At 35.3% G+C, this 12778-nt stretch overlaps 1 protein-coding gene across 7 annotated transcripts in view; it reads right to left on the bottom strand.

Annotated features, from left to right (window-relative positions):
- Positions 1 to 12778, bottom strand: part of NCOA1 (nuclear receptor coactivator 1) — a 144379-nt gene that overhangs the window by 57983 nt on the left and 73618 nt on the right. For all 7 annotated transcript variants that reach the window (XM_081157033.1, XM_081157035.1, XM_081157030.1 and 4 more), the window contains 3 exons: positions 8278 to 8383; positions 4632 to 4798; positions 1974 to 2071 (listed from right to left, as the gene is read on the bottom strand). In XM_081157033.1, the coding sequence (XP_081013159.1) occupies positions 1974 to 2071; positions 4632 to 4798; positions 8278 to 8366 (354 nt within the window). In that variant the 5' untranslated portion in view covers positions 8367 to 8383. The remainder of the gene's footprint in view (positions 1 to 1973; positions 2072 to 4631; positions 4799 to 8277; positions 8384 to 12778) is intronic.

Here is a 12778-nt window from a genome sequence, read left to right as displayed (position 1 = left end):
AGTTTGTGGACAATCTATTTGCTCTCCTTGTTGATTTCTGAGGTTTCTGAAGAATGTGTGGAACTAGGATTAAAATGATTACCATTTTCCTACAGGAACTCCAGAAACCTCAAGGCCCTCTATACCTTATATTTATTCATGATCTCAAATGACATTATATGCAGAAAATAAATTTAATAAATATTCAATGAAATGAGAGAAGGTTCTTAGGCCAGTTTTAAACTCAGGGCACTAAGAAGGCAGGTAGAACTCTCATAGAAAAATTGGAAGGTATGAAGAGACTATAGTCTACTAACACCTGCAGGGTAGCAGAGATGAGCAGTAAATGCTAGGCCAGATCAGGTCTCCAGGAAGGGCCCAAGTGTAACTAAGTAGTGGATGGTGACAGGGGCCAAGCAGGGGAAACGTGTGGGGTAGAAGAAGTGGGAAATGAGCCTAAAGTACTTCTCTTTCTTTAACTTATTTTCCTCTAACAGCATACATTAAAATTTTCAAAATATAGCAAAGTTGAAAGAATTTTGTAGTGAACATCTGTCTATCACTTAGATTCTACCATTAACATTTTTACTATACTTGTTACAACACTGTTTCCAAAATGCAGTCATGTTTACTAGCTTGTGTAAAGCATATAATAAAAAAATCAGAGTCCATCACATGTGGTGGCTTTCCCCTCCCACTTATATGTGTATACATGCACTGGCTCACAGAGGTTTCTACCCATATCCAGTATGTGCTTGTTCCCCGAATAAAAATCATTAAAACCAATAGTCTAAAGTTACAAAGTACTTGTATAATATGGATGAAAAATAAAGAATTTAGATTCTGAGGGAGAAGTTGCTAATAGGAGAGTCAAAAATATTTAGCAGGCTGTGAAAAGTATAGAAACGGAGTAAGGGAAGGGGCTAAAGCAAGAAGCACACGTTTGGGTGACACCTCTACAGAGACAAAAGGTGAAGCAAGGAGAATCCATCATACTACTCCTGGAGCCAGAAAAGCAAGAACTGAACTTGGAGAATGTTCTCACATCAGCAGTGTTGGTAGAGGGAATTATGGTTAATACAGACACAGAAGTAGTTAGGGTAAGATGAAAGGATGTATGAAGAAGTTAGAAAATAAACAAATTTGTTAGAAAGACTTCACCAGAAATGAGGGCCTTGAGGTAGGACAAGGAAAGAAGAATCTATTTTATATCTATCTAACCTACTTTATATATAACATATATGTATATGAATACATATATGTATATAATAAATATATATAAATAAAATTAGCCCTAGAGAAAGAAGAGCATACACTGTGGGGAATGAGTATGTACATACACATATGTATGTTTTTAAACATTCATGTATGAGAGCGAACACTTAAGGTGATGAGCCTGCTTGGAAACAAAACATCTGTGCTGAGAATAGAGGGAATAAAGATTAAGTAGAAAAAGCAGGAGTAAAATTAACACAGCAATTACAAAGTAATTCCCATTTAAAAGTTCTTTACTTTAAAAAGTTTGATAGAAGGTTGTTAAAATAGTATGTTCTCTTACAATGTTTCCATAAACCATTAACAAACTTTTAGTCAGAAAACTTTTCAGGAAAACATCTACTGCAATAAGTGAGGCATCCCTTATTCAAAGATGAAATTCTACAGTAGACATATGAATAGCACTAGCTAGTGAAATAATTTAGTTTCCCAGCTAGTCCTAACCACCACAGAAATAAATGGCAAAGCCATACAGTAGGCTTCAGTTTTCCATTTGACTATTTAGAATGCTGTGATGAAAATTTCTTATGATCATTGCTCACATTTAATTCTGAAATAGTACCAACTGTCAAAATAGTTTCCAAAATAAAATAAGTACTAAAGTTCTTTAAAACTTTACTTTGTTTTATAATTTATTAACTGAATATAAAATACAAAAGAAGGAAAAAAAACACCAAATTGGCTGGAATAAAGCTTTCTAAGTCAATGAGAACAGCTACCTCTAAAAGAAGAGGTCCCAAGGATTCCTTTTCTATCACTCCTTGACTGCTCGATGAGATGTCTGATTTCTGTACTTCATCATCAGTTGTTGATTTCTCTATAATAAAGAACCAAGAAGTCATATATCCAAAAAGGGCTCATTTCCATAATGGCAAGTTTAAGAAGACATAGACTCACCTAATTTTAGATTCAAATAACATGTATTTATTATCTAGGCCAGTGATTTTCAACCTTTTTTATTTCATGGCACACATAAACTAATTACTAAAATTCTGAGGTACACCAAAAAAATATTTTTGACCCATCTGGCAAGAAAAAAAAAAGGTATCATTTTGATTCATTCACATGGAGCAGCTACTGATGTGTTGGCTGCTGTCATTTTTTTGACAATCTAAGAGAAAGAGGTCAGTGCCCCTGACTAAATAGTCAGGTATTGCATGTTTTAAAAATTCTTGTGGCACATAGGTTGAAAATCGTTGATCTAGGAACTTTCACATTTAGTCTTAATTCTACTCATTTCATAGAAGATAAAACTGAGGGTCACAAAGGCTTAAGTAATATGTTTCCCAAATAACGTAGTGACTAATTTGAATTCTGACCTACCGAGTCCAGTGTTACAACAGTGAGAAAAATGGTACAACTCTATAGCCTTTTAAAAAGTCTATAATAAAAATTTTTAAGAAATGGATAAATTGTAAAAGAATGACTATTTCCATCATTTTTCTTTATTCTTTTCTGATTTGACTGATTGCCAATGAAGAGAAAGGGAAGATAGGAATTTCCTTTTGTGAGCTGCATGAACACCTAACCTTTCACATACATGTCATGATGATCCAATTTGATAAAACTGTTACTGCTAAAAGGTTTTGAAATTCTTTTGTGTGATGTTGAAAAATCCATCCATCATCTTAAAGTAGCATCATACTTAGATAAGTTTCCAATCTATCAGACAAGTTAGTTTACCAAAAACCATATATAGTATTATTGAGTATAGAGATTCATTTTTTCACTTTAAAAAATGAAATATTTTAAATATTCCAAAAAAATACAGAAAATGACAGCGCATATATTCACATAGCCATATTCATTTTTCATGAATGGTGATGTTAACACTATTTACTTTGGGTCTTTCCTTTTTAAATAAACACAATGCTGTAAACAGAGCAAAAGCTCTGCCACCATTCTTCCTCTGTCCCTTTTCAGAAGTAACCAGTATTGTGAGGTCACAATAATAATTTATAAGCATCTTTTTATACTTAAACTACATATGTATGATTTCATGAACAATATATTATTATTTTGTGGGTGTCAAGTGGTATCTCATTGTGGTTTTGATTGCATTTCTCTGATGGCTATGATATTGAGCAAGTTTTTCATGTGCTTATTGGTCATATATATGTCTTCTTTGGAGCAATGTCTATTCATTTGCCCATTTTTAATTGGGTTATTTATTTTTATTTTGAATGATTCATTTTATAGCATCTTGTTTCATGGATAGAATATCTTCCCTTTTGTCTCTAAGGGACTGTTTGCTTGTTTTAAATTTTCTTCTGCTCCTTGTGTTGTCTCAGCTTTCTCTTGAGTGACTTTTTTTCTGCTTGTTTACTTAGTTTGTTCTCTTTTATATTACAGGCTTTCCCCAAATATTTGGATTTTTATTCATATTAAAGAGTGATGAACTAAAGTGCTGACTGGCAGCTGTGAGAAGAGTGGGGGCAAGGAGCTGAGTTTTTTCACTTGGGGATCATTTGCAGCTGCCAGTGTTTATGTGTGTGTCCTTTGGACTACTCATTTCCCCCACAGGAATCCTCCCACCTTCCACTTAGGGACTGTGAGCCAGGCTGCCAGGGTTCTGAGTCGACCAAGCAGGGGCCATATGCCTCTTGCTGGCTTGCCCCTTTATAGGCTCACAATACCAGTTTCTCCTTGCTGAATCAGTTGTCACGAATTAGCCATTTTCCAGCTTCCAAAATCTTAAAATCTTATCACTTTAATCACTGTAAACATATTTGTTTATAGTCTTTTCATACTGCTTCTATTAATCTGAAGTTCTTTTTGGTCTAGCCCTTCTGTTGGTTATGCATGCTCTTACTCACCAGAGATTATTCCCTCATATGTTATATACATTTATTTTTTTATTTTTTTTTTGGTATAAAATCACCCTCAGAAGCACTTTTTCTTTGGGAATCCCATGGGGCCAGGTGTGGGAGTGTTTCTCCCAAGTATTTTGCTTTTGTTTCTGGTAGGCAATCCAGGGGTTTTGTGGTGTGAGGGTCCCATGGAGGGTATATAAATCACAAAAATACAGCAGGGTTTTCCCCAAGCCCAGAAGAGACAAGCTTATTATTCAAATGGAAGGCTATTTCTATCCCTGAGTTGTCTTTCAACTCTATGTCAGAGCTTCAGATCTGACACTATAACCTGTGTCTCCTGATGCTATGCCCTATGACACTGGGTCCCATAATCTCCCAAGGCAACCAGTTTTTAACAAGCTACTTTCTTATAACAAGAAGGCTCTCAGATTTACTTTCTAAAATAAAGAGAATATAAACAAAAATGTTTCTTTAATAAAATTATGAAGTTCAATGTAATTTCTTAAAAAATAAAATCACAGATTGTCAGTGTCTTTAATAAGAAAGCCATGGGTTGTTTTTTACCTTGTTCCATTCTCTTCATTAGCTGTATTTGATCAACTGTCTTCTTCAAAATCTTGCATTTGTCTGGTTTTACACTCAAGCTGTCAATGTCACTAATGTTTGCAGACAATAACTCAGCTAGCTCTTCTAAGTATTTATTTTCTTGCTCCCTGCGCCTCTTTTCGGTGCTGTTACACAAAGAACACCCAGTTAGCGTATATTTCTACCACCATGTTTCCTTCTCTGGTCAAGTATTTAATGTTTACACATTTAGAGATCCCTAATTTTATCCAGAATATAAAACCAGATTGAGAAAACAATTTAAATTCACATCTAAAAAACAGACCACAAAATATCAAAGTGTAGAAAATAATCCTGGCTAAAGAGAATGAGCTGTCACAGACATATTTCCTCAGCAATGTACATACATTGACTATTTCAATCACCAATGAATATAGAGATTAAAAGGAAGCAAACAGTACATATACTACTCGCATTTGGAATTATTCTACCTTCTCAATAATTCCTTGCAATAGAAAACCTAAATTTTCAAATAATTTTTGTTATAAATTAAGCAGGGTAGACTATATACTAGAGTTCAAATAAGTTATCACTAGAAATCTGATAAACTCTTGATTTTTACAATGAATAGGCTGTACCAGTCCTTATCAGAAAGAAAAAAGCCCCCATTCAGAAAGTAAAATAAAAGGAATAGACCAATAGTTAGAAGCCAAGGTACACAGAATGGTATCCTGAGTATACAGCTTTGTTTTAGAGAATAGGTTCAATTAAAAAATATACAGAAAATACCACCTACGTATAAGTTCTCATAAATATAACAAATGAAATCAAACTCGATTTACCTTAAAGTGAGCAAATGAGAACAAAGGGTAAAGTGGAGACAGCCAGCGCTTTACATGCACTCGAAAGTACTGAATGAGCATGGCTCATTTTTGTTTCCCAGTCGTTACCCCTGGCTTACTTAGCCAAGTCATCAGGCAACTCACTTTACGTAATACAAAGACAGTGAAGCACTATGGTGAAATGAATTTTTTTATTATCAAATTAAAATAATAAGAAAGATTGGTCAAAAGCAGCTCTTTGTTTTATAAGCAGCAGTCAAAATCATTTGGCTGCATATAAAAGTGGTAGAAAAAAGGTGAAAAGAGAGAAAGATCAGTTGCTTTTAAAAAGCTCATAACTGGCAACAATTAAAACACCATTTACTTTTTTAAATTAAAAAAATTACTATAAAGGTGATAGCATTTACATAACAACTTAGAAAGTTGAAAAGAACCAAGTCAAATCACCAAATGTATTGACCTACATAAAACAAACTACTACTAAATGGTGCACATCTAAAACAAAGCTACATTTTAAAGCTCCAACAATCACACACTCTGTCCTTATCTTTTATATCTTCCACTATTAGGAAATTAGCCCCATTTTACTTATTAAAACTCTTACAACTTCCACAGCTAGTACAGGCAGCAAGATTTTGACAAATTTCACACCAAGGCACTGAAACCTAGGCATGAAGAAAATGAGTGGCATACATTTTGATATATAATGGCTTTAGAGAACTCCAGGTAGTTTAACTGGATAGTGTTTTGAAGCACATCTGCCTTTTATGTTAGAGAAACTAATTAATATTAGACTTATTTAGTATATTCAGTCTATAGTCTGATTTGTTTAAATCTATGGGTCTAAATTTCAACATACATAAATTGGATTCACTTGGTGAGCCTCCTAAGTCTGTTTTTGACTTTAAAATTTGTGTAAAACTGAAGTGGCTGAAACTACTGTCGAGTAAAAGAAAAAGAAAATTGATAGAATGGGCAGGATAGGCAGACAGCAAGGTAACAGAGGAAACAAGAAGCTAAAAGTAATGAAATGGTGAAGTGTCTGTAAAATGACTTTAAAATGAGACTAGGAAAATCACCACGAAATGAAGTAACCAATACGCAAGGAAAGAAAATGAGAGTAGAAATATTCAAGTAAAGTCAAAACTGAAGAAGGGGTGGAGATCACAAAAAAATTCTACCTTAATGGAAAAGAAGGCTTTCTTTAGTACTTTGGGCCACCTACATTTCTCCTCTCACTAACCCACTGTATTTCCACTTATACTGCATACATGCTAGTTAATGCTACTATGAATAAACTCCTTGTGTATCTTTTTTTCTTCAACTTACTAGTTTTTCCAACAGATGCTCCTATACTTATATGCCAGATCCAGGAGCAAGTTAGACTTGGCCTCCAATCAGCCAGAAAACAGAAGGGAAACAGGCCATTATCATACTATGTTGACAAGATTGTAATACTAGAGAAGGGCACAGAGATGGCTCCTAGACCTAGGAACAAGATGTCTGAACCTAGCGGTAGGCGAGACAAGTTTCCTGAAAGAGAAGAGCAGCTCTTTCAAAGACATAAAGTGAGAGTGAAAATACCAAGTTAAAGAACCTAGAAGTAGTTCAGTCTGGCTGAACTATAGTTATAAGAAACAAAAATGGCAAGAGATGAGGTCCTGGCCAGACTGCAAGCGCTCTTTCATGCCATGATAAAAGGCATGATATATTATTTAAAAGAACAAGTTCAAACTTCCTGTCATTTACTAGCTGTGTAACCCTGCACAAGTCACTTAATTTAACTTCTCTAAGCTTCAGTTTCCTTATCTGTAAAACAGGGACAATGACATTAATTGCCTCCTAGGGTTTTGTGAGTATTAAGATGATACATATAAAATGCTTGGCAGAGTTTGTGTCATATACTATTAGCTCAATCATTGTTATCTATTATCATCACTGTGATTATGATTATTTATTTTCAGGGTCAGGGGAAGCCCAGAAGGGTTTAAGAATGAGTGGCACGACCAGATTGGTAAGCTTCTTGAAGTCAGGAAACATGTCTCACACTTCATTTATGTACTCATAACACCACACACTTGGTGCTGGTTGAAAAATAGGCATTTCCTAAGCACCTGTTGAGTTGAATTGGAAATGCTGAACAAGCATAAGGCACCCAGCATTTTTAAGATTAGCATTTTAATACTCACTCTCTTAGAATAGTTAAGGAATGGAGAACAGGTAACAGGAAGGAGATATAAGACATCTCACCCCAAAAAACAATTACTGAGAAACTCTCCTGTCCAGGGCTATTATACACAGGGCTGGCGATACCTTGAGGTCTAACATATGCTCTTTATGATTTACTCTGTACCAGCCACACGCTGTGTTAGGAATTAGGGATAAAATGGCGAGCAAGAACAGGCAAGGTCCTTACCAAACGGCAGTGATTCATGAAATAACCACACAAACTAGTAAAATCTGAAACTATGGATCAGAGCTATAAACATATGGAAGACAAATACATAAATGGTAGATATTTGACACAAAAGTTATGGAAGGAAAAGAGGGTTCCCTTTAAGGAAGTAATGACTAAGCTGGTGTCTGTAGAATGTCTATGTGTGACTATAGGAAATCTAGAAGGAGCAAGCTGGATTGAGGGAGGAGCACTGTAAGGGAGCTGGGGAAGGAAGAGAACCTGGTGAGTACGCGAGACTCAAAGAAGGCTAGCAAACTTGGGAGTAGATGAAACAAAAGCTTTACAGTGGCAACGAAAATGATAAGGCAGCTCTGCCAGAAATAGACTAAGGAAAGAGTGTTCCTACCTTGATGCCAGTGTGTCACATGGCGATCCTTTTCTCTTATGTGAGTCTGGGTTAGCAGGGTCGGATGAACTGTCCCCGAGGCCACTCATGTTGAAAAACTTCACACCTAAAAAGAAAGGGCAACAATAAGAAATGTATCCTAATCAACTTGCCAACCACAGGGGAGGGCGAAGCTCCCTTATGTTAGAGAACATCTAAACACTGCAGTCCCTCGGTGAGTACATTATTACAGCCAACATAAAGGCACAGGAGTCTCTACAAAAGCACAGGAGTCACCAGCTATTTAGTGTTCCTACACTTCTTTTCTGTATCTATAAAATAAAATTAATAATCCTTTGTGAAATTATAGAGATCAATTAGGATGAAAATATTGTTAGAATAACTTTAGAGATGCTGAGATTTTTTTCAACACTTTCATGTGTAAATGTAAAAACAGAATGTATAAGTGGGAGTCAGAGAAATTATTTTTTATATTTATTTATTTTAGCCTCTACTTCAAAAAAGATTTAAAACAACTTTTATTCATAAGGTTTGAGATGTTAATAAATAATACATACACGATCAAAATTAAAGCAATGAACTGGATTGGGTACTTACCAACTTTGAATTCTATACTCCTAACCCTTTGTTTATGTACTTAGGTGACAGAGGTCAAATGTTTAGTTATGTTAAGATCTTAGCACAGATGCCAGAGACAGCAGTCATTTCTCCTAGCATGCCAGCCAGGTCTCTCTCTCACATGTTGTGCCAGTTAGTGACTGCACTTAGGATCCCTTCTGATCTATCCCTATTAACCACTATTCTCTGTAGAATCTCTAATGAAATCTATCCCAGAATCCTATCTCTGTCCTTATATTCATTACTACTTTCTTTATTAATGCCAAACAACAAACCTCTCTACATTCTCTTTCACTCCATCTTCCCTTGTAAAAGGAGAGAAAATTGTTAAGTGGAAAAAAAACCTTGAACTTTTCCTTAAATTCTAAAATTACTAAACAACTATATAGCACTGTATGTTGGCAGCCATGCTTATAAAGTTTATCATAAAGAACACTGAAATCTGTAAGACTCTCTCATATGGTTTTAATAAATACACCTAAGTAAATCCTTTTGCTCTAGTTCTAAAACTGCCCCAAACAGGCAAGTTGTGGTTAAGCCAGGACTTAAAGAAGGCCCCTCTGACCCCAATGCCCATGCTTTTAACCACCATATACCAGTAGGGGGATCCAGCAGACTCCTCCTCAGGGAAGTAACATTTGAGCAGGAATGGCTTCGTGGTGGTTTATAGAGCAGATTAGAAGTATGGGCAACTGGAACTGAGAAATGAGATAAAAGGATCTATGTTAATCTAGAATGAGGTATCTGGTCCCAAACTAGGGTCCTAGCTGTATCTGAGACTGAAGAAGGAGGGACAATCTGAGATCTCCTATTAAGAAAGAATTGGCATGACATGGACACCAGTTAGAAATCAGGAGTGAAAGATAAGAGTCAAAAATAATTACAAGATTGTAATCTTACAGACTGGAAATGTTCATGAACTGCACTTCTGACATGAAAAAATCAGAAATGTGTCTTTTTGGTTGCAAGAAATAAGAAATCTGTGATAATTAATATGTCTGAGTAAATCCTTTTTCTCTAGGCCTAAAAGTTACTCTGTCTGTAGCCCTTTATCAACATTAAAGGCCATCAAATCCCCTTTTTGGTATACTTCAAATTCAACTTCGCAAAATGAACTTAACATCTCCTCATGTATTTTTTCTCTCAGTTGTACACTGGGGTCATTCTAGCCTCCAGTCTCATACCCTACATGCAGCAAACACCAAGATCTGTCAATTTTTACTTCCTACATATTTCAAAAATCCATCCCTTCCTCATATTCTCCTGTCATCATCTCTTGCTGGGTTACTAACATAGCTTCCCAGATGGTCTTTCTCCCTGAGCCACCAGAATGGGCTATCAAAAATTAAGTCTGATCATGTCAATCTCTTACTTAAAACCCTTCACTAAATCCTCACTGCCCACAGGACAACATTCAACCTCCTTAACATAATATACAAAGCTTGTATCAGCTCTTATCTATTGTGTGTCTGTTATAGAATTTGGTGAATAAATCACCAAACACCAGTCCAATCAAGTATTTACATGTTATATGTTATATATTACATATATAATTTATACATAAACAGATTATATGTCATATACTACATATATCTATATACACACATATAGATTATATATGTTAATTTTAGTTTCAACTCAAAAGAAAGACTTTAGAAATAAAATCCTAGGTAATATTTCATGTTCCAAGGTAAACATTAGCCAGAAAACTTAAAAGTTATCTCAGTGTGGGTAGCTCAACTTAACTTAGCAACAAATATTTATTGAGCTCCTACTATATGCCAGTCTCTATCCTAGGTACTGGGCATACAGCTGTGAATAAAATTTATAAAAATCACTGTCCTCATAGAGTTTCATTCTACTGTGAGGGAGAGAGACTATATCAATAAAATTAAAGAGTATATTAGAAAGTGATTTATGAGCTATGGAGAAAAGTAAGGCAACAAAAGAAGCTTAGGTGTATGACGGGAGGGGCAGCAATTTCAAGCAGGTAGTTTGGAAAGGCCTCGCTGAGAAGGTGAGCTATGAGCAAAGGCTTGAAGGAAGTGAGGAAGAGAAAATGCTATCTGGAAGAACAGGGCTACTGGCAGCGGAACAGGGCAGAGGCCTAAGGCGGGGGCATCACTATGCTGAGAAACATGAAAGAGACCAGTGTGACTAGAAGAGAGGAGCGAGGGAGCAGGAGATGAGATCAGAGAGATAACAGGAGGCTCTATCAGGTAAGGCCTTAAAAACCATTTTAAGGGCTGCAGCTTTACTGAGTGAAGAACAGAGGAATGACAAGACTGAATTTTCATTCTACGATTTCTTCTATGAAGGACAAATACAATCTTTCTCATCTCAGTAATTTGGTATCTAAATTTTCAACTGCTAAATGGACATTTCCATTTGGATATCCCACTGTCACCTCAAACTCAACATGTATAAAACATGATGAACTTTTAAGTTCCAGATTTCTATTAATGATAAATGAGATGAGCTGCATTATGGATTAATGTCATCACAAAACAACATCTGTTAAACCTCTTGTCAAGGGAGAGAGGAAGGAACTATATTAGGAAAATAATTACAATTTAAGGTGGACAACCTCAATGCAAAGGCAAATATGCAGGCTTGGCAAAAACCACCACCACAGAGTAAGAGATGTCGAAGGACTCAACATGGTCTTATTAGCATCCATTCTGAAACCCAAACACTAAACAATATTCAGCTATGTAATATATTACCATAATTAATAAGACTGCTACCCTCTTTTCTCATTAAGATTCATAGAAATATAAATGAGGTTAATCAAATATCACAAGCAAAGAAGCCACTTAATTTTATTTTCACATAGAAATAAAATATAAATATTTTAAAATTTATTAATACAAAAAATGAAATTATGCTATAAATATATAATAATGAAAAGGCATCAACTCTAAACTTTTCAACAAAAGTAGAAATAAAACAGAGAAGAAAATGATGAACAGGGAAGAAAATGAAAGATAAGACTTTAGAGTTTGCTAAAATCCAAAAGAAAAGCATTAGCTGACTCCTACTTCATGCTCAGAGGCCACTTCTTGTTTCCTTACCTGTCTATCTTCTCCACCTCCAAAGACATTAGATTACACTCATCTGAGAATTTACCCATCTGGAATTCTACTGGCTTTCAAAATACTCCTGGGCATGTATTTATTATAGTGAGCTATAAATTACATTTCTCTTGTTTCTCTTCTCTTCTAGATTGTGAACTCAAAGCCAGTTACTACATCTTTTTACTGTATATCCAATATGTAACATTATGTCTAAAAAGATGATGCTACACATCTTAGACATAGAAGCTAAAATGGATGATGGATTACAAGTGATTGTTATGTCACTAATACAACATTTAAAACTTTTAAAGGATATTAAATTTTTATGGTTAAATCTTTTCTGGAATCTTTCATGATGCTCTGGAATTTCTTCTGTTTTCAATGGTAGAAAACAAAACAAAACAAAAAACCCTAGACCTTCCTGGTCTAGAAAGTAGGGAATATCTCCCCTAATTTTGAAAAGGTAAAGGTCTACTATTTTGGAGAAACTGCCTACATGTTATAGGTATACAACTGTAAACATAAATAGTACAATGTTACAGACTGGATAATTTTGAGCAACAAATAAATCTAGATATAAAAGGAGATTCCCCATACTGAGCTACCCTTGAACTACTGGCTGGATATTGACATCTGCTAAATTTATCTGAGATTCTGGGACTGAGGAGACATCAGACAATCCGAGAGCAGCCAGACAGGCTGGCCTACCAAAATAAGAACCAATAGTAAGAAGCTGGGAAAGAGTCACCAACAATTTGCTGATGATTCTGGTATGAACTGCTTTCTATTTACAAAACTATAAACAG

This window comes from Miniopterus schreibersii (genome assembly GCF_964146895.1).
Source record: "Miniopterus schreibersii genome assembly, chromosome: 13".
NCBI classification, from domain to species: Eukaryota; Metazoa; Chordata; class Mammalia; order Chiroptera; family Miniopteridae; genus Miniopterus; species Miniopterus schreibersii.
This window is presented reverse-complemented; position numbering and strand designations above follow the sequence as displayed.